The 25,711-nt window shown below is 56.2% G+C and overlaps 2 protein-coding genes across 3 annotated transcripts in view; one reads left to right on the forward strand and one right to left on the reverse strand.

Moving 5' to 3' along the window:
- LOC130454925 (uncharacterized) overlaps window positions 1-25,711 on the forward strand; it is a 50,260-nt gene that overhangs the window by 9,022 nt on the left and 15,527 nt on the right. The gene's annotated exons all lie outside the window — the stretch shown is intronic.
- On the reverse strand, window positions 14,727-23,733 carry RHOD (ras homolog family member D). Its single transcript, XM_056801252.1, has 5 exons — window positions 23,296-23,733; window positions 20,107-20,194; window positions 17,946-18,055; window positions 17,330-17,464; window positions 14,727-15,298 (listed from the first exon to the last, which is right to left on the reverse strand). The coding sequence occupies exons 1-5, from the start codon at window positions 23,422-23,424 to the stop codon at window positions 15,137-15,139; spliced, it is 624 nt and encodes a 207-aa protein (XP_056657230.1). The 5' UTR covers window positions 23,425-23,733; the 3' UTR covers window positions 14,727-15,136.

Genomic DNA, 25,711 nt, shown 5'->3' on the forward strand with positions numbered 1-25,711 from the left:
AAGGAAGAAAGGGAAAGGAGGAAAAAAGGATGGGCATAGTGGAGAACAGAAGAAAGAAAGGAGGGAGGGAAGAATGAAAAGAGGAGGAAAATATCAACAGAGGGGGTGAAGGAAAGAGGAACGGAGGGAAGAAGAAAAAGAAGTACAGAGGAAAGAATAAAAGAAGGATGGAAAAAAGGAGAGAAGAGGGGGAAAAAGGAGGATGGAAGAAAACCGGTATTTGTTAAATTCCTCTCCTGGTGGCAGTGTTCAGTGCTGACCCTCCTGACCCAAAGGACTTAAGGCCTCACTGAACCTCAGTTTCTTCTTATGTAAAATAAAGAGTCTGCACAAGATGGCCCCTGAGATCACTTCCAGTTCTAATTCTATGATCAGTAGGAATTCCAAGAGCAGAAAGCATGTGCAGACATCTACAAAGTCACTGAAGCAGGAAGGAGGTACCAACTGCTGGGCACCTATAGAAAGTAGGACCTAAACTTGGGCCTTTTTTAAAGATATAATTTCATTGAAACTTTTTGGTTTTTACAACCCCAAAATTTCTCCCTGTATTCCTCCTCTTCCTCCTCTCAGAGAATCATCCCATATTAAAAAAAAATATATATATTTTAAGGAAAAAAATCAGCCTCTATTAACATGTCAAAAAAAAAAATCTGGCAATGTATGCCATGTTCCAGTCCTGTAAACTCTGACCTCTACAAAGGTGTGGAGAGGGAGACATCCTTTCCTGGTTCTTCTTTGTAGCCAAGCCTATTCCTTTCCTTTGGGTTTTGCTCTTTGCACTGCTTCTTTCTGTTTACTTTGTTGGATTTGTGAATATGTTTTTCTTGGGGCTGCTGATTTCACTTTGCATCAGTTCAGGCAAGTCCACTATTCGTCATGTTGGTTTTTTACAGCACAGTAATGAATAATTTGTTACATTTATGTACTGAAATTTATTTAGCCGGTCATTCTCTGGGCAATGTGCGTCTACTTTGTTCCTAGTTTTTTGCTGCTACCAATACTTCTGTGAAAAATATTTTGGAACAGAAAGGACTGTTCCTTTGATCAGTGATCTCTTAAGGCTTACGCCTGCCCTTAGGCCCTTTGGATCATTTTATTTGCCTAATTTGGAATTTCTGTCTAAAATGGTGGCATTAATTCACCACTCCACCAACAGTGTGCTACTGTGTCTGTCCTTGCATCCTTCCAAATATTCCCATCTTTTCTCATCTTTGAAAGTTTGCTGGATATGAAATAAACCCTCAGAGCTGTTGTGGAGAGGTAGGAAGAAGCCAGCACCAGAGAGCTTTCACTGCCAAGCCGAGGGGTTTATAGATGAAATAGAGAGCTGCTTCCATTTACTTGTTGAGTGAAAGGATGACGTGGCCAGACCTGCTATATTTTAGGACTGTCGTTTTGCCATCTAGCTGAGGAGACATTTGAAGTCATTTGAAATGGGGAGCCTGATTCATCCATCAGTTATTAAGCACCTACTATGTGCCAGTCACCTCACTAAGCCCTGGAGATAGCCAGTCCCTGCTCTCAAGGAGCTTGTGATCTAGCTGAGGCCAGCTAGGGAAATAATGGAAAATAATGAACTGAGAAAAAGCACTAGAGTTAAGAGGGGCCAAAGAAGGCTTCCTGTAGGAAGTGGGATTTTAGGTGGGACTTAACGGAAGCAGGGAGGTGAGCAGTTGAAGCTGGGGAGGAGGAAGGCCATTTCAGGTGGGGGTTACAGCCAGGGAAAGTGCCTGGAGCTGAGACATGGATTGTTCTGTGTGTAGAACAGCCAGGAGGCCAGTGTTACTGGACTGAAGAGCAGGGGGAAGGAAGACGTGCAAAGGCCGGGAAGGGAGGAGGGGGCCACCTTAGGAAGGACTCTGAATGCCAAAAAAAGCATTTGGATCCTGGAGACTAGGTGGAGCGGCTAGAGTTTGAGAGGGGGCGGGAGGATGACAGGATTGGACCTGTCTTAGGAATCACCTTGGCTCCTGGCTGGAGTGTGCATTGGAGTGGGGAGAGACTGGAGCAGGCAGGACCCCCCTCCGCCCCGCCAGCAGCTACCCCGAGCGTGAGATGCTGAGGGTCTGCCTGGAAGTGGTGGCAGACAGATCTTGGGCAGCCATTCAGGATGGGGAGAGGTAGCAAGGCATCGGGAAGGACTCCTGCTTGTGGGCTGAGCCCTGGGAGGATGGGCTTGCCTCCCTTCTACAGGAGTAGGGAAGGAAGGAGCAGGGAGAGTTTCAGGGATGCGCTCACGGTTTCTGTTGGGCATGTTGGGTTCAAGATGGCTGAAAGGCCCTTGGAGATGGGCCTGGAGGCCAGTAGAGAGACTGAGGCAAGAAGCATAGGGTTGCGAATCATCTGCATAGCTGAGAGATGGTAGGATGCTGGCTCGAAGAGAGGAGAGAAGAGAACGTACATACATACGTGAGAGATGTGGAGCCCAAAATGAGATTCAGTCATTGGCCCATGTGTGACATAGATAAGAGTCAGCAGAGGCCATTGAGAAGAAGGCAGACAGGTAAGAGGAGAAATACAAGAGAGAGGGAGAGGGAGGGAGGGAGGGAGGGAGGGAGACAGAGGGACAGAGGGAGGGAGGGAGACAGAGAGAGAGAGAGAGAGAGGGGGAGAGACAGACAGACAGAGAGAGAGAGAGGGAGAGACAGAGGGAGGGAGACAGAGAGAGAGAGGGAGAGACAGACAGACAGAGAGAGAGAGAGGGAGAGACAGAGGGAGGGAGACAGAGAGAGAGAGGGAGAGACAGACAGACAGACAGAGGCAGAGAGAGAGAGAAAGAGAGAGAGAGGGAGGGAGGGAGAGAGACAGACAGACAGAGGCAGAGAGAGACAGAGAGAGAGGGAGAAACAGAGACAGAGAGAGAGAAGAGAGAGGCAGAGACAGATAGACAGGGAGGGAGAACCGGGGGTGGGGGGGCAGCGTCTTGAAAATGCAGAGAGGAGAGAGACGACTGTCCTGCCTGAAAGGGCGCTGAATAGCTCCAAAAGCAGGCGAGAGGTCAAGAAAGAAGAGAAGGATTGAAAAAGGGCCTTTAGATGAGAAGGGAATGCCGATGGCATTAGAGAAAGCAGCTTCAAATGAGTGATGAAGTCCAAGGCTGATGGCAGAGCATTTAGAAGAGAACGAGCCCTCTGGGAGGGGCATCAAGAGAATGCCCGTCTTTAAAAGCCAGCTATTCAAATATGGGGTCAGACCCTTCGGGGAGCATCCCTTAGATACTCAAGCACCTCCACACCCCTTTATCAAATCATCCCTTTAACATTAATCACTACCTCAGAGCCAGACAAGGGCCTGGGACAGGCCTGGACAACTTCCCAAGGGTGGGAAGGTAGGCCAAAGAGAGAAGTTCTATCTCTGAATTGTGCAGGCTCGTGTTCTCCATTTGGCTCTGTCCGGGTACAAGAGACCATGAATGTTAGCTGCAGGAGAACCCCTCAGAGTGACAGTGGAAGAAAGGAAGGGCCAGACTCCCACTGACCTGTGACTGTCCTCCATCCTTGTGATGATTGCCACCCTGCCCCTGTCCCATGCCTTCTCCTCCCGAGGATCTTCTCTGTGGGCTCCTGTATGACCTCCATTGATGCTCCAGACATCTCTCAAGTACCGGGGTGGCATCCACGCTATCTCTCTATGGTCCCCCTGACTAACTTCCCTCCTTTCCCAACACCCGTGTCACAAGCTGCCACAACCCACCTGCCTCAGCCCGTGGCTTGCCTGGGTCTGGGTCTGGGCATCTTCTGCTGCTTGGACCCTCACAGAAAGCAACCAGACCGTTAGAAGGTGGCTGTGACACCAAGGAGCACTTTGGGAGTCCGCCATCCCCAGCACCCTCTCCTTGTCCCAAGGTAGGCCTGGCCCACTTGCAGCAGGAGCGAGGAAGAATGACAGTAATCCACCAAGGCTGTGGCCTGGAGCAAGAAGCAGTAGAAGCGTCAGCAGGAACCACCGTTTCCTCAGGGGCTTCGCCCGCTCATTTGGGCAGTTGGCGTCCTTCTTCCCCGTGTGGAGTATGACAGCCCTTCTTTGGTTTTTAGCCCTTCCCCTCCATCTTAGAATCCAGACTGTATATTGGTTCCAAGGCACAAGAGCAGTAAGGCTAGGGGTTCAAGAACTTGGTCAGGGTCACCTAGCTGGGAAGGGTCTGAGGCCAGATTGGAACCCAGGACCTCCCATCTCCAGAGCTGGCTCTCCATCCACTGAGCCACCCAGCGGCCCCCTATTGTTACAGCTCTTTGGAATGATCCTGAAGATCAGTGAGGAGACCATGCAGGGCTCCACGTGGGCAGCAGGTCTGAAGAAGCTCATCCTCCACAGAGGGCCGAATGGCCTCCAGCAGAGAGGAGGAAGTCCTGGGTGAGCAGAGCCCCTATGGTGGGGGCTGTTGGAGAACCAGGGCCCTGAGGTGCCTCTGGGGGTGCCTCTGTGGGGTCACACGAAGTTAGAGCTCCCACCAACTAATGGTGGCAGACAGCATGCCCAGAGCTGTGGGAGCTACCAGGCTTCTGCTGGCGGCCTTGCCCTGAAGCGCTACATGGTCAGGCTGTGCTGTCAGGGTCAGCATTGGAGCCTTCATTTGGGAGTTGGTCAAGGTCTGTCCCTAGAGAGGTTTTCAAAGTTTAAAAAAATCTTTTCCTAACTAGTCCAATAGAATCAGTTTCCTTTGGGATCTTACACTATTCTGAGAATGATCCATAGGCTTCCCCAAGCCAATTCAAGTCACCAAGCACTTATTAAAAATACCACCTTGGGGGCAGCTGAGTAGCTCAATGGATGGAGAGTCAGGCCTAGAGACAGGAGGTCCTGGGTTCAAATCTGACCTCAGACACTTCCTAGCTGGGAGACCCTGGGCAAGTCACTTGACCCCCATTGCCCAGCCCTCACCACTCTTCTGCCTTGGAGCCAATACACAGCATTGATTCCAAGATGGAAGGTGAGGGTTTAATTTTTTAAAAATACCACCTTGTGCCAGGCATCATCTGAGATGGGCCTCCCAGGTCCCCATCCTCAAGGAACTCCCAGCCTGTGGCCAATGAGCCCTTGGACTCTCCCGATTGCCAGAGGGGTCAGTGGCACAAAGGAGGTGAGGAAGCCGAGATGGATGGAGGCTTTGCATGTACTCACAGAGGGCTCTGTGTGGGAGTTGATGGGCACGTATTCTTGTGGCCACTCATTTGAAGATGACTCATTGTGGCACTCCTGAGCCCTGCCCAAAGAACTCCCCTCAAAGACTTTTCAAGACTAGGTGGGTGTGAGATGAAAAGGCTGCTGCTTAGCCCAGCCACTATCAAGACTTTGAATCTTGGAAGAGTCCTTAGGGTTAGGCAGTTTGGGTCTGGGTGCAGACCTACAGGGGATCCCCTGAGGCTATTCTATAACTTGTAGGCTTAGAGAGGCAGCTGCCAGGGCACTGAGAAATGACTTGTCCAGGGGCACATTGCCAGTAGGTGCTAGTAGGCAGAACTTGAATTCAGGACCTTAGCCTAATCCCTGTTCTACCAGGTTTCCTTTCTTTGTCAAGTGACTTCATCAGTTCACGAAATACTTATAAGCAAAAAGATTCCCCCTAAAACACCATCCAGTCTTTTGGGAAGATCTCAAGGAGAAGAATAGGAACGTTGTAGTTGGTGTAGCAAAATGGAAGCCCTGGCAGGACAGGCCTAGATTCTAATTCTGACTCAGCCATCTTGTAACCTGAGTGGTCTTGAGCAAGTCATTTGACTTTCTGGAGCCAAGATGGAATGGCCTGCTAGGACAGCTGGCATTTAGGATTGCGCCATCTCTCCCAAAGCCACAGCAGCCTGGAGCTCAAGGGCCCTCACGAGGGCCTGCTCTACCAGCTCTGAACAGAGATCTCCACCTCAACACCCTCCGCCATCTAGAAATGGCCCTGGGGTGCCTGCTCGGCCACCATCCAAAAGGAGGAACCCCAGTTTTTGCAGATTGACCTCAAACTGGAAGAAGCCAAAGTCAGAATCCAGCCCTCCCATTTTACAGATGGAAAAACTGAGAGTTGGGAAGATGAGAAGAGACTTTCCCACAGGCCCCCGGCTAGTCACTGAGGTCTTTCCTGTCTCTTTCACGGGACTCCCTCCAGCAAATTGAAGATTCTTCTAGCCTTTGGAATACTGGAGGAGATGCCACCTCAGCCTTCCCTTGTGGGTCTCGTCCTGGTTGCCCTTCTCCCGACACACTCCAGGTTGTCCCAACCCCTGGGCAAGTCACTTCCTCTGTGCCTCAGTTTCCTCACCTGTCACACGGGGGTAGCCCCTGCCTCTCGGGGCTCTTGTGAGGCTCAGATGTGTGTGTTGTGTTTAGCCTGGTGTCTGACGCTTACCAAATGCCTGTTCCCTGTAAAATGAGAAGATTGAACGAGGCCCCTCTGAAGGCCCCCCCAGCTTTGGAGTTTGAAACGTCACGATCCTGCTCAGAACCCCTCTGTGGCTCCCTAATGTGGGACCAGCTCTGCAGCCCTTCCTGGGTCCATGCGTCCCACCCTCCTGGGAAGTGCTATTCGGAGCCTTCTCATGCGCTCTGGCTGTTCTTCCCCCTCCCCCGAGGAATGTGCCCCCCCCCCCCAGCCGGGCCTTGCTGTCCCTCAGAGCCGCTCTGAGTCTTTGATCCCAGCTGTGGGGACGGTATGCCTGGAATATCGGCTCCCAGCAACCCCGGACCAAGTCTCCACCTGTGGAAATCCCAGCCCTCCCCAGAGACCCCCTCCAGGGCCACCTCTCCGGAAGGCTCTTCTGGTCTCCTCTCCCTCCCCAGCCCCCACCCCAGCCGGGAGAGATCGTTCAGCCCTGCCCGGAGGCCCGTCGCTGCTCTTTCTTCCTCCCCACACTGTGGCCCTGCCGTGGGACTCTGCCTTGAAGTGGGGACGGGGCCTGGTCTGCCTGGGGACAAGGCTGCCTACGTGATGGGGCGCACACACCCCCCCCACCAGGCCGCGGTGACTGAATGCAAACTGGGGCTCGCTGCAGCCTTCCTGCTGTCAGGCAGATGCAGCCGTGATGGATGAGGGCTCGGTTGCTTGGTTACCGGAGCTCGCTTTCCCATTGGCTCTGCCAGAAAGCACTGAAAGCACTTCCCAGTTTGGGCCCGGGGCTCAGCTCTGTACTCCCGGCCTGGCTCGTGGGGCTCTCTGGTTATGAAGGGCTCCGTCCGTCTTTTGGAGGATCCCATTGGAGAGTCATCGGGCTTAAACACCGCTGGCTCAGACGTGAAGCCCGGCCCAGAGCAGGGCGAATGCCAGGGCCAGGTGGGCCCATGGGCTGGAGACTAAAATTGGAGCTCTGCAGCCAGGCGCTGTGCCGACAACTGTGCCCTGCCCGTTCCCTGCTCCTGACAGCTGAGCTGCCTGGGGTTCAGCTCAGGGATAAGGTTCCTCGGGAAGGGGGTCCCGGGGGCCGTTGCCAGAGACAACGGGGGTCTCTGGGCCAGCTGGGTTCAGAAACGAAGGTCTCCAGCCTAGTTCGGAGGCCCGAAGGGGGCATGCAAAGCCAGCTTTTTCTTGTCCCGGCCCAGAGAAATGCTTCAGGCCTGTCCTTGGGGTGGTTGAGGTCCCGAACCATCCCCTACAGCGAACTGGGAGGAAGGAGACGCTCCGCTTCTTCCCCGGGCCTGGCCCTCGGCGCCGCACAAGGCACGGCCCAGCACTTTGGAGTAAACGAGCAGAAGGCTGCCGCCGCTTTGGGGCTGGAGGGGGGCGGAGGGACGCCTTCTCGTGGCATTCGTAGCCTGTTTCCAGCCCACTGGCCTGGCTCCCACAACTGCCACTCGTCATGTGTTCCCGATTCCTCTTTGAGTATGGAATGGAAAATGGATGAAAACGTATAGCCCCGCTGCCAAAGGCTGGGGAGACAAACACAAAAGCAGACAGCCTGGCCCGCCCTCCCTCCACCTTCCATTCCACCCTCGCCTTCCATCTTGCCGGCGTACCATCTCTCTTGCCCCGACTCCCTCCTACGGCCTATGTTAGCCGCCGCTGCCTTTGGGAACCACCGTAGGATGTGAATGATAATCACATTTTGTAGCCCGTGAGGTAGGCAGTGCAAGGATGCGTGCCCCCATTTTACAGATGAGGAAATGAAGGGTCAGAAAAGTCACGTTTCGTCCTCCAGCCCAGGCCTTCTTGATGCCGGGCTCGATGCTAGGCCCTGGGAGTACAAGGACAGAAGGAACAGCCCTTGCCTTAAAAGAGTTGATGTTCTATTGGAGGCGGGAGGAGTGTGGCCTAGGAAACAGAAGTAAAAGCATCTAGGAACGTGTGGGAGGAGCAGGAAGGGCTGACGCTGATCCTTGACCTGAGTCTTGAAGAGCTAACCATTCCAAGGAGGCAGAGGAGAAGGGAAGCGTATTCCAGGACGGGGGTCAACCAGCCAGTTCCAAAGCAGTAGAGACAGGTGGTAGAGGCTGGGGAGGCTCGGAACCCAGGCATCCTTGCCTCACGCTGCAGCCCAGCCCAGCTCTTCTGTTGTGTGGGTTCCGGTCCCTCCACAGAGGCTCCGTGTGGGCCCACCCGTGAGTCATCCCTCCAAGGGCCCTGTTCCACAGGTTGTGTGTTCTGTTTCCCAACAGTAAACAAATGGCAAATGCTTGTTGGATGGAAGAGTGAAGGAGATGGTAGTCAGGCATCATGGCTTCTCTTTGTTTCTCCTTTCAGTAAGGGCCTAGACTTTATAACTAACTCTGAACCGTGTGGCTTGGAATCTCATTGTGGCAGAGAACTATCAGCCAAACTCCTCAGTTTTCCCCAGCATTCTTGCCAATTAGGGAGTTCTTTCCCAAGTAATTTGTGTTCTTCTGTTGATAGAACCCTGAGGACTTGCGTCCTCTTGTACCTGATGCTGCCTCATCTAGGCCCTCCCATTGAGAATCTCTTCTATTTTTCAGCCAGGACCAAAGTTGTGATGGGGTGCTGCTTTCAGGATAGCTTGAAGTCTGGGAGGACAAGTATCCCTGCATTCTTACTTTTGGAAATTATTTCCCTCAAGCTTCTGGACCTTTTGTTCCTACAAATGAATTTTGTCTAGCTTTAGACATTATCATCTTGGCATTTTGATTGGCATAGCACTTGATCTGTAAAATAATTAGGTTATATTTCCTTCACCTTGATGTGGCCTAACTGTGAGCACTGACCATCCCTCTGATTGTTTTTAATCTTTATTTCGTTAAAAAGTGCCTTGGAATTATCTTTGTATAGTGCTTGAGTGTACTTTGGTAGATTGACTCAGAAATGTAAGCATTTTGTAGTTATTTTGAAGGGGATTTCTCATTCTCTTATTTCCTCCTGGATTTTGTTACTGCTGTACAGAAATGTTCTTGGAGGTAGGCAGTTATTTTGTATCCAACAATTTTACTTCAAGTATTGACTATCTTGGTTTCTTTGCTGGTTCTCTGCAATTTCCTAAGTGAATCATGTTATTAGCAAGTAGAAAGAGTTTTTTTATCAGCAAGTGGAAAGAATTTTGTCTCCTATTTATTTCTACACATTTCGTTTCTTGTCTCATTGTTATCGCTAGCGTTTCTAAAAAGCTGTCAGTAGTGAGAAAAGGACGCATCCTTTATTATTCCATTTACGGTAAAAATGTTTACTATTTCATCATTGTCAATGATGCTTTTGATTTTAAGTCCTTTTTATCATATTAAAAAATGACTTTTCTTGATCATTGCTTTGTGGGATTTCTAGCATGATTGTGTTTTGTACTTTATCAAAGGCCTTTTTGGCAATTATTGTTATCATATGGTTTTATGTCTTAGATGACTAATTATGTTAATTAGTTTCCCTCATTTTCAACCATCCTTGTAAGTCTGACAAGATCATGGTCAATCATTTTGGGAGTGTTACTGTACTATTTTGTTTAAAACACGTGCATCGCTATTTAATATCGCTCTGTGGTTCTCTTTGTTTATCCTTCCTTAGTGTGGGTATTAGGACTATATTTGTCTCATTAAAGGCGTCTAGTAGAATTTTCCTCCTCAGTTTTGGAGAATCATTTATGTAAGATCTATATAGCTTGGTCTTTCTGGGCCCAGGTTTTTTCTTTTCATACGTCCTTTACAGCTAGATCAATTTTCTTATTTGGTAACTGGATTAAGTTCTTGAAATTGAGTGGACTGTATGTTGTGTTTTTGTGGGTAACTGGACAGTCTTTTCTACCGCGTTCTGCGCTTCCCAGTGGCCCCTTAGTGGCCTTTCTTGGGGTCTTTATCCTAGTTGCCTTCTCTAATGCTTCTGACAGTGTTGACCACTCCCTTCCCTTAGGCCATCTCCCTTGGTTTTCACCGTAGTGGCTACTGCTTCTCTGATCCTGCTCCTGCTCCCTAAAAAAAGACATGCCTTGGCACTGCCCTAGGCCCTCTGTTCCCTCTCCCTTCAGAAGCTCATCTCTTTGCACCCCTTCCTCCATTCCTGGGTTACCAGCAGGCTGCTGGCCATCTCCTTTTGAAAGGCACCACAAACCAAGCACGTCCCAGACAACCCACCAGAACTTCTCCCAGACCTTGTCCATCCTTCCTTGGGCAGGCGCCCCGCTTCAGTCAGGGAGTTGTCTTGTACTCTTCCCGCAAATCCCAGCGCATTGGCTGTCGTCCACCCTCCCTCCAAATATCTGTGGCACCTGCCCCTTCCCCCTGCATTCCCCCAGCCACCCCTCACGGGGACTGTGGCAGCGTTCTCCCCATCTCCATTCCATCCTTTCTGTAGGTGTGTGCTGCCGCCCTTAGAGCCTCCGTCTTCCCTGCCCAAGAAGCTCCACGAGCTCCTTTTTACTTCTGGGGCAAAGTATGGCTCCTCCTTTGGCCTCTAAAGCCCAGCTTGCGTACCCTCTCCTCCAGGAAGCTTGCCCTGATTCATTCTCCCTCTCTCCTGAAATGACCTTGCCTTGTTTGTTTTCTTATCTGTGTCATATCTCCCCCTTCCCCGCTGAGCACTGAAGATTATTAGCTGATTTAACCCTTTTAAGTCCTGGGAGATGAATGGGGACGAGGATTACGCCCGCTCTAATGCATGTGTGGTGAATTGAGTGCACACCAGTGTGGAAGCCGCCCGGAACAGAGAAGAGGGCGACAAATCCCGCCCTGCCAGCTGATCTGGGCTGACCTTGGGCCCCTCACCAAACCCGCAGGGAAAAGGGAAGGGCTGAAGGGAGGGAGACGAGCCTCTGGGAGCGTCCCTGCTGCCCTCTGCCGGCCGGTGCCCTGGCCAGCCTGGGCGGCAGGTGGGCCCTGAGCTCCTCCAGTGCCCGGTCCGCAAGCTTCAGGCTCTGGGCAGCTCCTGTGGGCTCCTGGGCGGATCACTTCCCATTCTGTCTGCCTCAGTTTCCCCATCTGCCAAGGGCTGTGGTCCAGTCGGGTAACGCACGGAAAGTGATGCTAGAGAGGAGGGCGGGCGGCAAGCCCAGCAGGGAGAGAGCCTCGCAGGAACCCAAAGGCGCCCAGACCCAGGGAGAAGAGCAAGCCGGGGAACCCGGGAGGGCTCATGTGTGCCGCTCAGCTCCGCTCAGGGGGGCTTTGCCCCCTGTGAAGCCTGGAACCTTGGCGGCTCCAGCTTCCACAGAGGAGGGAGGCCAGCAAAGGCAGAGGGAGGAGCGGTTCCCGGGGACCAGGGAGCCAAGGCCGGGCAAAGGCAGGGCTCCCCGCCCCGGAGCACATGTGTCACTGCCCCAGGAGGCATTTCCCTGGCCCCACCTCCAGAGGGCTGTGGCCCAGTGGGGGGGGGGGGGTGACTCAGAGCTCCTGCGGCCCCACCCGTCCCAGGGATGCCAGGGCGGGGTCGGACTCCTTGGGTGCCCCTTCCCTTCCTTCCTTCCTAATGTCATTTTCCTCCAAGAGAGCCCCAAGGCCCTGGGCAGGCCCAGACTGAGGTTTGGGGCCTCCTCTCCAGCCGTCCTCCCTGTGTGGGGCTGCTGTGCGCTTCCCACAGCTCCCCCCTGGCTCTGACTCTCGCTCCCTACCTGGCCTTCTTCCCCATCTAGCAGCTCCGCGTCATGGGGGGGGGGGGTCGTGGCAAGTCGGGGAAAGAGGGACAGGGAGTCCCACCAGGCTCTGGAGGCTGCAGAGCTCCCAGGCTCCCAGCACCAGCAAGCTCCAGACAGGATGGCTTGGAGATCAGGACAGAGAAGGGCCCAAAATGAAGCTGGGACGTGAAGGAGGCCGGCGTGGGGTGGAGGGCGGAAGGGAAGACGCCCAGGCCTGGGGGCCAGCTGAGGAAGCCAGGGCCAGGGTCCAAGGGGAAGGGAGCTAGAGGACCACTGCAAGGCTGGGGAGGGAGTGGGCTTGTGCGGGCTTTCCTGGAGGGAAGAATGGAGGATGGGCTGCACTGAGCTAGTCTTGAAGCAGTCGGAACCACGTGACGGTTATTATCCTAGTCCATGCTGGAAAGATGCTGCCAGGGTAACATGGACATGGGAGGAGAGAGAGAGGGGGAGAGGGAGAGGGAGAGGGAGAGAGAGAGACAGAGAGAGAGAGAGAGAGAGAGAGAGAGAGAGGCAGAGAGACAGAGAGAGAGACAGAGAGAGAGGAGAGTGGGAGGGAGAGAGGGAAAGAGAGAACAGGAAAAGGAGAGGGAGAGAGAGAGAAAGAGGGAGAGGGAGGGTCAGAGAGAGAAAAAGGGAGGGGGGAGAGAGAGAGGGAAAGAGAGAAAAGGAGAGGGAGACAGAGAGAGAGAGAAACAGAGGGAGAGAGAGAGGAGAGGGAGAGAAAGAGGGAGAAAGAGGAAAAAGAGAGAAAAGGAGAGGGAGAGAAAAAGAGAGCGGGAGAGAGAGAGGGTAACCCCTCCATCATGAGCCTGAGAGCCGGGCCAGAGAGTGGGGCCCTTAACAGCAATTGAGCCAGTCCCCTCTTTGTGTTTCCCTGGGAGCCAAGCACAGAGGTAGGGTTTAAACCAGGAAGTACTTATTGTCAGGAAATGCCACCTTGGTAGAACTTAATAAGCAGTCAATCTCCTGGCACGGGGGAAGAGCTTACCAGGTGTTGAGCCCTACAAGGACAAGGACAAAAATGGTGCCAGCCACAGAGAATGCACAGACGGGCCTCCTCTGGAAGGGGCTCTACAGCCATGAAGGCTTACCCAGAAGCCCAAGCCTGGGAGATTCTACAAAGGCCAGAAGACTGTGGACAGGGAGCTGTCCTTGGCCATCTGGCTGGGGTGCCTGAAGGGCATCATGTGCAATCCAGCTGGACTTTGTATTTGATCCTTAACAGTACAGTGACTCTAAGGCTGTTGGGAAGTCCCTTCTGGGGCGTGACCTTGCCTGGTGCCTTGGGCTCCTTCCCAGCAGGCAGGGTAGAGGATCTCAGGAAGAGTCCTGCCCCTCGTTATGCAGAGGCTGAATTTGAAGGTGCCCCATGGGAACACCCACTGATGGGTCCTATGACTCATCCTGGGAGAGGAGGGACCTGGCTGGGAAGGCCCCCAAACCCAGGACTCCTGGGAAAATCTCTCCTCTTTTCCATGGCCCTTCCTGAGGACAATTCCTGAGTGAGCCTGGAGCTGGATGACTTTCTCTCCCTCAGTGCTTCCTCTCGCCTCCTCAGCTTCTCAGTCCAAGTCACCCAGCCCTTAGGAGACCTCAGGCAGGGGCTTGTCCCTTACCACTGGACCCTCCCTGCCAACTGTTCTGGTCCTCCCCAGTTTGCATCTTTGCCCCTCCTTTCTTCTCCTACCCCATCCTGCCCCAGTAGGTCTTCCAGGAGGAGCCCCTAGACTGGCCCCCCTACAGGACTGTTGTGGCCTACATCCCTTAGAGGAATACCAGTCCAGACCCCTTAGCCACCTCGCCTCCTTTTTTCAGCCTGATTTCCCCTTCCCCTGCATCAGTCTTCCTCCACCATTCCTGTTTCCCTAGCAGGACCTGGCACCAGTCTGGGCATATCACTGACTAGAGGAAAGATATGAGAATTGGGAGTCAAAGTCTTGCTCTAAAAGCCTCGCTCTGCCACTTCCTACCCATGAGACCTCAGTTTCCCCCTCTGTAAAATGAACAGATTGGACATAATCTCCAAAGACCCTTTCAGTTCTAGTTGTCCGAGGGCTGCTGTTACTTGATTGACCTCCATGCAGTCATGGAGCACAATGCACTGTGGGCTCTTCTGAATGCCCTCAGATAGATGAGGAGCCTCAGAGGGATTCATGGCAGACATGGGAAAAGCAGCCCTGAAGTGCTTGGGGCCCCCCCCTCCCCTCATCTGTGCCACCCCTCTCAGAGGGCTGTTGTGTGGTTCCCACGAGATTGTGTAGGACGGTTTGGGGAGGGGAGCCTCGGCCTTCATTCCTGCAGAGAAAACTGCTGTTTGGTGCCTCATCTAAACTAGACCCAAGGCCCAAAAGTGCCCAGCCCAGCCCAGAAGTGTCTTCTGGGCCTGAACCAAAGCCTCTGCTTAGGGGGAAGGGAACAGGCACTTAGTAAGTCCCTACTACAAGTACCTCCTCCTCAGGCCAGGCCTCGATCCTTGGTGTCACAGGCCCTGGAGAGCCCAGAAGGCTCAGGTTAAAGGGCAAAGTCCAGACGTCCTCCACGTCCATCCCTCCAAGTGAGGGCCCAAGGGGCTGACAAGCCACACTCCTGGCACATCGCAGGGCCCTTGCGTGCCTGTGTGCAGCACCTTGTCTGTAAAATGGGGCCCAGAATTCTTCCCCTCCTGAGCTAAAAGCACTCTGGGTGAACTATCATTCCTGCTGACAGGGTCAGAAGAGAGACTGCTTAGAAAGGCCATAAATCAACAGGAAGTTTTCATCATAATTATTATTCATGTGGAAGATGGGGCGGGTACAGCTCCTGCCCCAGCTTGGGGGCAAGACGGGCCTAAGAAAAGGGTCAGTTTCAGGTTCAGTCACCGCGAGGGGGCAACAGGCTCATGTCCAGAGGAAGTGCCTCAGGAGCTCCACTCCAGCCCAGGTCCTGGAGGCTCTGGGGGCCACCTGTTAGGGTCAGGAGAATCTTTATTTTTAGAATGTGGAATAAAGTTCATCAGTGGCAATGGGATCAGCCCTGGTGCGGGAGAACAAGTCCCCCCAGCCTGCTCAGCCCCTTCTGGCTTCTCCTTGGAAGGGAATGAAAGGGACAGGATTTCTGGCAGGATCTCCATGCTGGACATGGGGGCAGGCCCAGGGCGAGGGCCAGAGAGGTGGCCTCAGCCTTCAGGTCACCACACAGCCTTTCCAAGCCGCCCTTCGCCTTCGCCGGCGCTTTTGGAGGGCAGCCACTGCTGCCTCCTGGAAGATAAACGGGACATTGTCCTGGAGCCAGGCAGAGCACTCGAGATAAGTGACTGCTCGAACTGTTCTTGCCATCATCTGTCCCTGGAGGAAAGAGCAAAAAGCAACACTGGCATCAGTGGTCAGGCCCATGGTGCCCCCTCCCCAGGATCCTTCAGGATCTATCAAGAGCTGGTGAAGTCCCTGCCCATACAACCAGAGGCACTGGGGTGTGTTCTGGACAAGGCCCCTGGCCTCCTGGGTCCTCAGTTTCCTGATCTGTAAAAGTGAGAGTTGGAATAAGTGCTTGCTAAGGTCCATTCCTCCTTAGGTCTTATCCTTTTCTCTCAAACTTCCTTCAAGGATTAAAATTTTTCCATGACCATAATAAAAGGGAGAGATGGAATCTGATCTACCTCACCTAGCAAAGCTTTTGAGTCAGAGCTGGAGGAAGCCATGCAACAAATAGTACGGGCTCTGTCCATATGGGGCCATGTTAGCCATCCTCGGCCCATCCCTTGCTGCTGCAGAGCCTTTCAGCCTTCCCTGAGTGACTCTAGTATCTGGAGTAGCAGTTCCCAGCCTTATTGGCTCCCCTCAAGCCCTTATTCTCTGCAGAAGAAAAGGATTCTCTCCTTGTCTCTGACTTCCCTGTCCATGGTGAGCCTAGCCATTTCTATACCTCAAATTCTTCATCTCCACTTTTTGCTGAAGCCTCAGAGGGGTAGCTCTTTTACCCAGGACCAACCTGTCTATGTGTGTTCTTGAACCCTTTCCTCCTGCCTCCTTCAGAAGGTTGGCCTGTCCATCACATCTTCATTGTCTCCCTGCTCTTTCTCCACTGCCCAGGACCACGCTCAGGTGCCTCTCCTCCTTCTCCACCCTTCATCCCCTCAAGGTGTTGGCCTAAATCTCTCTTCCATTTTACTGTCAAATTCCTGGGAAGTGTCATCTACATTCAGGGCCTCTTGCTTCACTGCTCAGACCCTGCTCTAGCTGCTTTCTCCAAGATTATCATGGGTCTCTTGGTGCTAAATGACTTGGTTTTTCTTGGTGTCTCCCTTCTCAAATTATCTTGCATGTACTTGCCTGGGCACCCATACTGTGTGTGTCTCCCTACTCCCCCTTGGCTTCCATTTTTTACCCCAGTGCTTAGCATAGGCCTTGACCCATAATGGTTAATTAATGAACTTTTGTTGAATTGTTCAATTGAATAGTAGGTGGGAAAGAAAGGGCTTGCCTGGGAGTCAAGAGATCCCAGCTTTGTCTCCAACTAGCTAGCAAAAGGAGGGGGCTGGATTTATTGATCCTGAGCGTTAGAGTCTGAGAGGAGGAGGGATGGAGTATAAGGGTGGGGGGAGGCTGGAGAGAAGGCTGCACGCTCAGCTGATCAAGCTGGAACACAGAACACATTCATGGGAGTGATGTGAAATCCAGCTAGGAGAGGAGAGGGAGCCAGGATCCAAGCCTCTGCCAACGCGTGGTTGTCTGCCTCTTTTCCGTCTCTTTGTGTTGTGTAGTCAGGGAGACCCCCGCCTCCCCCTCAGCAGGGACCGAAGGCTCTAGACCTTGGCTGTCCCCAGGCCAGTCCTCTGCACAGAGGAGACTCTTAATAATGTGCCTGGAATTGCTTATGACGCCCTCGCCGGTGACATACATTTCCCCTGCCTGGGCCCCCAGGTGGCCCTTTAGGAAGGGCTGTGGCAGAAGCTGGGAAGGGGAGGCTCCTGACAGGACTCGGTCCAGGTCCTAGCGTGTGGGGAGCAGGCAAGAGAACAAATAAGATTGTTGACCGACTCATTGACAGTAGAAAATGGTTCAAGGAAGATTGTTTTGGAGCTGACCCCATGCACCCCTGGCTACAGCCCGGCCTTGGCCTCTGCCTCTAGGTCTCCTCAATGCCCACCCCAGAGGCAGGTGCGATAGAGGCCTCTCTTCCTCCTGAACATTCCTGTGGAAAGACCGTGTGCCCCGGCCTGAAGGCGTGGAGCAGAAAGAGGCTGCAGGCCATCAAGGCTCACTTCCTTCTCTCTAGAGCAGACCTCACAGATGGGCCTCCAGCCTCCCTTTGAGGCCTGCTCGTGATGGAGAACTCACTACCCCTCCGAAAGGCTGGGACAGGCCTGAGGCGAATACCTTCTGGTAGGTGATGGGTTCCTGGCGCTCCTGGCGCAGTTTTTTCAGCAGCACTTTGTCCTTGCGCAGGTCAGTCTTACAGCCTACGAGGACGATGGGAACCCCTGGGCAAAAGTGGGTCACCTCCGGATACCACTGAAAGAGAAATGAGGCCAGAAGTCAGGCCTTGCTGCCTCCCTGATGTCCTTGGAGAAATGGGATGATAGCAGCACCAGAGTGACCCAGGAGACTCAGCCTGGGGGTCATGTCTCCAGCGGGGATGAGCTGCCCTGCACCGTCTACACTTTCCCACTGGACCCTCTACACCGAACGCAGCAACGTTTCCTAAACCTCGGCAGCTTCTGTATTGGGAGGCCGGGGGGGGGGGGGGGGGGGGGGGCGGGGCACAGCGGTAGCCAGTTTGGAGATTTCAGGGCCAGACGAGGCCATCCCCCCTCACTGGAAGAGCTGGGGGGCCCCGGGCTCGTGCGCGGGTTTTGGAGAGGGGAGGGAAGAGCTCAAAGACGCGGCCAGATTGTGAGCGCAGCCCGTCCACCTGAGTCCGCCCTTCCCTGCTTCCCTGTCCTGGTTCAGGGAGGACTCTGAGGACTTGGGGGGGCGGGGGGGGGGCACTGACCTTGGAAAGGATGTTGTCAAAGCTGTTGGGACTCATGACGTCATAGCACATGAGCACCACCTGGGCATCGGCGTAGGACAGCGGGCGCAGGCGGTCATAGTCTTCCTGTCCTGCAAGAGAAAGAGTCGTGACCGCTGCCTCGGCTGCCCCAAGCCCAGGACGAGCCCCGGAGGGTGCCGGAGGGATGCTCCCGGGATACCTGCTGGGGGCTCGGCCTGGCCCCAGGGGTTGTCTTTAAGTGAGCCGTGGCCTGGCTCGGAAGTCTAAAATGGCCCCCCGCGCCCCGGGGTCCCTCCCTCTGGGCCCCTCCATTGTGTCTGCTTGGGACATGCGGCAGGCAGCGCGTCTGCTGTTGGCGTCCCTGCGCAGTTCTGACGGCGCTGCTCACCCGTCACCCTGGCGCTCAGCAACAGCAGCGGGGCCAAAGGAGCCTCCGTTCAGAGGCTGCCCCAGCCTTCCACTAGAACAGAGAAATGGAGCTCCGAAGCTGGTTCGGGGACGCCTCTCAGAGCCGCATTCGGCACCCACCACGGCAGAAGCAGCCACGCCCTTGGGAAGCGGCTCCAAAGGAAGACCGTGTTCGTGACGTGCTTTGGGAGCCCCACAGCCCTCCGTCTACACTAGCCATTAGCTGACAGTATGAAAACAAGCTCCCGGACCCCAAGTTAGGAGCTCCCACCCAGAATTCAGAGCCTCGGAGCTGGGAGGGAACCGAGGACGTGGAATGGCAGAGGGGGCGGGGGGCCTGGAGCACAACACAGGAGAGCCAGTGCTTGGAGCAGTCAGGACGGGGAGGACCCCCAGAACGCAGCACGGCAGGACGGGGAGGACCCTTAATAGAATGTCAGAATGGGGAGGACCCTCAGAACGCAGCACAGCAGGACGGGGAGGACCCTCAGAACACAGCATGGCAGGATGGGGAGGACCCTTAATAGAATGTCAGGACGGCAGGACGGGGAGGACCCTTAGAACGCAGCACGGCAGAACTGGAAGAACCCTTAGAACACAACATGGCAGGATGAGGAGGACCCCCAGAACAAAGAATGTCAGGTTAGGGAGTGGGGCCTTAGAACATGGAATACCAACTGGACTGGGGCTTAGAATAGAGAATGCTGGGACTAGAAGGACTCTTGGAACATAGAATGGCAGAGCTGGGAGGGCCCTTAAAACAGAATGTTGGGAATGGGAAGAGCCTTTAATATCCTCTAATCCAGCTAGGGAGTGCGGTAGAGAGCTGGGTCTAGAGTCAGGAAGACTCATCTGGCCCTGGGCACTTCAGTCACTTAACCCTGTCTGCCTCAGTTTCCCCATCTGTAAAAGGAGCAGAAGAAAGAAATGGCAAAGTATGCCAAGAAAACCCAAATGGAATCAGGAAGAGGCTGTCCACTTCCTGTTCACAGGAGCTCCCAATCTCCCATGAAACCCTTCAGGAACCATGTAAGAGAGGGAGAAATCCAAGGCTTGACACAGCATGGAAAGTGAGAAGGCAAGGCATTTGGTAGGCGCCTCGCCTTCCTCAGTTGTACAAACTGGCTCAGATCCATTCCTCGTCCCCAGGAGGAGAGGTAGCAGTGGTGAAAGGGGGGCCTCTCAGAAGAGGTGACTTAAGTCAGGCCCTGAAGGATGGGGGGCCTCTGGATTGCCCACCCTGAGACAGCGTCCTCTGGGGCTCACTGTGCCAGGCTGACCTGTTCCACTGGATGAAGACACCTGGGTGAGGTCTGGCTAGCCAGGTCTGCCGAGCCACCCAAGCTAGTGACCCGGGCAGGGAGAGGCTTGGTTCTGAGGGACTGGCACAAGGCGGGCACCCCTCAAAGCAAGAACAAACTTGTGTGGGGACAGGGAGAAAGGGAAGGGACTGATCCCCCGGGGGCAGGGCAGCGGCCTTCGGCCTCTCCCGCCCAGAGCGGCTCCTGGCCCTCCTTTGTTCTTAGCCCAGTCCACCTGGGCAGACTTATCAGCCACCATTGCCCTTTAGGCCGGGGCAGTTGGGGCTGGAAGGGAGCTGGCGGTGGGGGCTCACGCCGTCCTCTCCTCCTCTCCAGCTTCACCCTGGGGCCTTGGGGCCCCACAGCCGCAGTTAGGGCTCACCCTCAGGCTTCCCCGGGCCGCCCGGCCCCCACTTCCCGCATCCGCGACCCCCCAGCAGCCCGAAGCTCACCTGCTGTGTCCCAGAGGTAGAGGTTCACGGGTTTGCCATCGAGTTGCAGGGTGATGGAGTAGCGCTCAAAGACGGTGGGCACGTAGGCCTGGGGGGAAGAAGAGAAAGGCCCGTCACAGGAAGAGCCTGGGCTGGGCCGGGCGTTGGGGGACAGAGAAAGGCAAGAGGCAGCCCCTGCGGGAGGAACGGCCTACGAGGGGCAACGAGGCTCTCCCTGAACACCATCCCCTGAAACAGGCTTCCCCAAGAAGGGAGAGAAGAGCAGGGAGCCTTCTAGGCACGGGGGACTGCCAGAAAACGGCCAGGCCAAGAGGCCAATGGCTCCAGAGCACAGAGCCGGGCAGCCCGGTGGCTCAGCAGCTGGAGAGCCAGGCCTAGAGACGTGAGGTCCTGGGTTCAAGCACAACCCCCGATGCTTCTTTAGTCGTGTGACCCTGGGCCAGTCACCTCACCCCCATGGCCTGGCCCTTCCTGCTCTAAGACAGAAGGTCAGGACAAAGAGGAAGACGGAGGTGTAAGAAGCCTGCAAAGGGAAGAGGGGCTCCGCACTGAAGGCTTTGAACACGGACCCCAATCTTAGGCCATATCCTGGAGCCAATCGGGAGCTGCTGGGGCTGACGGGGTCAGACCTTGGGGGGGGGGGAGCCTCCAGGCAGAGGAAGAGAAGGATGTGCCGCCGCAGGGGGGGCTTTCCTTTCCGGCAGGCAGGTGTTCAGCTAGAGGGAGGGGGTCCTGCCGAGGCCCCAGCACCTCGGGGAGACGCCCCTGCTCTGGAGGGGAAGGGCCGGCTTCCCAGGCCTCCCTCTCCAAGAGGCGCCCCTGCCCGCCTCCTCAGGGCTGAGGCCAGAAAGTGAAACCTCGGAGGATGCGGGCAGGGCCAGGCGGGCCAGATCTTCTGCCAAGCAGGGCAGGACCCCACCCAGTTATGGCTGGGCCCAGGGAGTGACTCAGGAGGGCAGCTGGGGCCTCTGAGTCAGCAGGGTTTGGGCCTTAGCCGGAGCAGCGGCCCTGGCTTGAGGACGGGGCACAGCGCGCTTCTGGGGGGTCCAGGGGTCAGGAGTGGAGGGCAAGAGGCCTCCTTCTTCGTGCCCCCTCCCTGCCCCGGGCCCTGGAGAGGCTGTCCAGGTAGGGTCCAGGGTGTCCTAGGGGCGCCTCCAATAGAAAGCCTCCGAGGACGCCCCCCAGGCTGCCCTTCTGCCCTAGCCTCCCCTGCCCAGAGGCCATGCTGGCGCCTCCGGTTGTCGCTGCCTGCCTCAAGGCTGCCCACCTGGGCATCTGCCCTGTGGCTCTGGGCGGCCCCAAGCCTGCTCTCCAAGCTCCCCAGAGGGCAAGGGACGGGGGCACAGCCGCCATTTACCAGGCACCCCGACTGGCAGAGAGCTGGGAGGGCCCTCTGCCCCCTGGGCCCGGCCTGGCTGCCAGACAAATCAGGCCTGGGAAGTTAGGGTGCTCAGATGGGAATGAGAAGTGAGACCATCCATCCCTGAGGCCTGGGCCAATGAGGAGCCCCCAGGATGCCCCAGTGCGCCCCTTTTCCCTCCGGCTCTCAGGGCCTCCCCAGGGCGGCTCCTCTGATCTTCCTGAGGCTTGGGGAGAGGCCCTGGGGGGGGGGGGGGGCTGCAGGAGCTGTCCAGCCTGGACTGAGGCCAGCAGGTAGGCTTGTCCTCAGGAGTGGCATCCCACCAGCCATGCAAAGGCCGGAGGGGCCGGTCCCAGGCCCTGCTCTCTGGGGGGGGGAGACAGAGGCAGCATGCCAGGGTCCTGGAGCAGCCAGCAGACCCGCGTACTGCCCGGGGCAGTTGGGTATCGAAGGCAGAAAAGCCCTCTGATTTGGGTGCCTCTGGCCTTGGGCCCCCCCCTTGCGCAGGCCCCTCTGGAAGTGGGCATTGGGTTAGGCGGCCAAGAGTGCAGCCCTCTGGCGCTCAGTCCAGGGCTCCCAGAGGCGCTGCGGCTGGGGGGCTCCTGGCAGGAGCCTTGGGTCGGTGTGCTGAAAAGGGGCTTTCGGGGTTTGCTGCTTGTTACTATCACAAGAGAAGCCTTGACAGGTCTTGGCTCCCCTCGAGGGGGGCCACCTTGGCAGGAAAATCTGTAGGAAATAAGATGGGCTCAGTGGGCCAAGGACTTCCCCAGGCCCCTAGTGCCTGAGTACTGGTGTGGGAAAGCCCTTCACTCAGGTCCTCCATCTGGGGGCAGCCAGGCGGCCAAGCCTAGAGACCCGAGGTCCTGGGTTCAAGGGTGCTCTCAGACCCAGCTGGCCGTGTGACCCTGGGCAAGTCACTTCACCCCCTTGGCCTAGCCTCTTCTGGAATTTAAGCAAAAGAAAGTGGAGGGAATGCCCTCAGCCAGGACAGCCCTAAACCCTCCTGTCAGCTCCTGTCTGGACCCAGGTGAGCCCTGCAGTAGAACCCTGGATGGGATCTCCCCCTCCCCCTCCTCCCAGAGGTCCAGACCTTTGGGGGGGGGGGGGTGTTACAGGACAAAGACTAGAGATAAGATTTCCTCCCCTGGCCAGGGAAGGGGCTGGGCCTCTCCCACCCAGGAAGCTCCCCGAGGCCCAGGACTGTCTTGGGTGTCTGCTAGAGGGGGGTTTGCCGGGTCAGTGGAGGGGAGCCTTTGCCTCGTCCCAGCACCAGCCTTGATGCCCGGCTGGCAGGTGCCAACCAGGGGTTTGTTGGACTAGAAGTGACGGAATAAGATGAGGTGGAAGAGATTTTGTAACCTGTAAAAGATCAGCCATGGAGGCTCCACCAGAGGCAGTCAGAGCCCCGAGTTCAAATCCCCTGGGGAGCACCTTCCCAGGGCCAGGGCACGGGGTGGGCACACTTGGCAAAGGCCTTCCCTCTGCTGAGGGAGGTGGGGAGGCGGCTGGCGAAAGGCTGCCTCCCTTGGCTCGGGGCCTATCTCTGAAGGACGCGGGCGAGGGCTCCCCTGGGTCTCAAGGTGGGCCTGGGCTGGGCCTTTGGGTGCCAAACCCCGAGCATGCCCAGGCAGGGTGCCCAGGCCCACTCCCTGACCCTGGGGAAGCCCTGACACCCATCCCAGCTTGGGAAGGGCCCCCACCGAGTCGGGGATCCCTCCAGAGGAGATCCGGAGAGCCGGGGGCAGTGGGCTCCAGGGAGGGTGGGCCCGGCGGTGTGAGGCATGTGTCTGTCAGTGTACACCCAGGTGTACGTCGGGGTCGGGACTCACCTCGGGAAACTCTCCCTTGGCGAAGACCATCAGTAGAGACGTCTTGCCGCAGCCCCCATCCCCCACCAGGACCACCTTGACGGTGGGCACGGCCGCGTCCGAGGGCCGGGGCTCCTGGTCCCTTGGCATGCCGCTGGCCCCGGCCGCTCCCCAGCCCGCCCTTCACAAGGTCCCGTCCGGCTCAGCGGGCATCTCCCGGGAAGGCGGGCGTGCGGGAGCTCGAGTCGGGCTGCCTCCCCTCCCGGTGCTGCGCGGACCGGCGGACGGGCGGTGGGCGCCGCTGGGAGTCACTGAACTCCACCTCGAGCCGGCTCAGCCCCTCTGGTGACAGGACCGGAAGGTGGCAGATATGCGAGCTCAGGAATGTGGAAGGGGCGGCACCACCTGGGGAAGCCGGGAAGCGGGGCCGCGCCGACACCTGGCGGAGACACCCAGGCTGGGGGCGGGGCCTGCCTGGGGGCGGGGCCAGCGGGGAGCCTGGAGGCTGCCTCGCCCAACTCCCCCATCTGACGGAAGAGAAAAGTGAGGCCCGGGGAAGCCAGCCGAGGGGGCGTGGAGCCTCGCTTCTCAGGCTGCCCTCCGGCCCTCGAGGCGTCCCCTGGCTCTCCGAGGAGCTTCCATTGTTGCTAAAAGGATTTTAGGAAGGGCTGGGGTCCTCCCCCACCCCCACCACACCCCGGTCCCTGCCCCGGCCGGCCGCTTTCTCCATTGTTGGGCCCAGCAGCCAGCCTCCAGGGAGCTCCCCTGGGCTGATCCTTTCACATCCGGGACCCCCGCCTAGGGGAGGGGGTGAGCCCCGGGGATGGGAAGGGTCTGCTCGAGCTCATCCCCTGGCCTTCCAAGGGGCCCCTTAGCAGAACTGCATATACATGGGGAGCAGGTTTATCCATGATGCCTTTTGTTTACACACACACACACCTATGGGAGATTCCTGCCATCCCGGGGTTTCTTAGAGGCTGGAGCCATTTAGTGACTTGCCTAAGGTCACACTTAAATCCAGGTCAGCCAGATCTGAGGCCAGTTCTCTCTCCACTGCTCCACCCTGCCTTTGTCTTATTTGTTGATTTTATCATTTCCCTGGCTGTTTGCTTTTCCATCCCAGGCACTTCTAACTATCTCCTTCCTCATCCCTTTAAAAGATTTGTAAGTAGGTACAAAGCAGTTCAGCAAAACCACCCAAGATGCCAGCCATATCTGATAGTGTGAGGCAGGTTTTCTCATCTCTCCACCTGGGTGGAGCAGGTGTGTTCTCAGGACACACACAGTCCTCCTGTCCTCCCTCCTTCCCTCTCTCTCTCTTTCTCTGTTTCTCTCTCTCTCCCTCCCCCTCTATCATCTTCCCCCTCCCCCCTATCATCCTCCCTCTTTCTCTCCCCCTCCCTCTGCCTCTCTCTGTCTCTCTCTCCCTCCCTCTTTCTCTCTCCCCCTTCCTCCTCCTTCCCCTTTCCCTCTCTCCCTCTCTGTCTCTCTCTCCCTCTCTCCTCCTTCCCCTCCTCCCTCCTCCCCCTCCCTCTTCCTCTCCCCCCTCCCCCTCTCTCCTCCCTCCCCCTCTCTCCTCCCTCCCCCTCTCCCTCTTTCCCTCTCCCTTCCTCTTTCTCTCTTCCCCTTCCTCCCCCTCCCCCTATCCCTCCCCTCTCCCTCTCTCATCCTCTCTCCCCCTCTCCTCTCCCTCTTTCTCTCTCATCCTCTCCCTCTTCCTTCCCCTCTCCCTCTCCCTCTTTCCCCCTCTCTCCTTCCCCCTCTATCATCCTCCCTCTCTCTCCCTCCCTCTTCCCCTCTATCTCCCCCTCTCTTATCCTCCCTCTTTATCTCCCTCTCCCCCTCTCTCCCTCTCTGTCTCTCTCTCCCTCTCTCCTCCTTCCCCTCCTCCCTCCTCCCCCTCCCTCTTCCTCTACCCCTCCCCCTCTCTCCTCCCTCCCCCTCTCCCTCTTTCCCTCTCCCTTCCTCTTTCTCTCTTCCCCTTCCTCCCCCTCCCCCTATCCCTCCCCTCTCCCTCTCTCATCCTCTCTCCCCCTCTCCTCTCCCTCTTTCTCTCTCATCCTCTCCCTCTTCCTCTCCCCCCTCCCCCCCTCTCCTCCCTCCCCCTCCCTCTCCCTCTTTCCCTCTCCCTTCCTCTTTCTCTCTTCCCCTTCCTCCCCCTCTCCCTCTCTCATCCTCTCTCTCCCTCTCTCCCCTCCCTCTTTCTCTCCCTCTCTCCCTCTCCCTTCCTTTTCCTCTCTCCCCTTATCCCTCCCCCCTCTTCCTCTCTCATCTTCCCTCCCCCTCTCCCTCCCCCCTCTTGTTTTTCATTTCTGTGGTCAGCTTTGTATGTCTCATTTCCCCAACTCCATTCCCTTCAGCCTGCATCAGTTAAGAGGTTTCTTCCCAGGCTTCTCTGTTCTCTTCATGGCCCCCAGCCTGGGGGCATCTCCTTTTG

This window comes from Monodelphis domestica, chromosome 6, assembly GCF_027887165.1.
Source record: "Monodelphis domestica isolate mMonDom1 chromosome 6, mMonDom1.pri, whole genome shotgun sequence".
Lineage (NCBI taxonomy): Eukaryota > Metazoa > Chordata > Mammalia > Didelphimorphia > Didelphidae > Monodelphis > Monodelphis domestica.

Bases quoted from the DNA above. Each gene is read 5' to 3' on its own strand.
- RHOD (XM_056801252.1), bottom strand. From the start codon at position 23,424: ATGCCAAGGGACCAGGAGCCCCGGCCCTCGGACGCGGCCGTGCCCACC. The intron at 20,195-23,295 runs GTGAGTCCCGAC...TCTTCCCCCCAG, and splicing joins CCAAGGGAGAGTTTCCCGAG to GCCTACGTGCCCACCGTCTT. The intron at 15,299-17,329 runs GTATTCGCCTCA...TCTTTCCTCCAG, and splicing joins AACCCATCACCTACCAGAAG to GGACAGATGATGGCAAGAAC.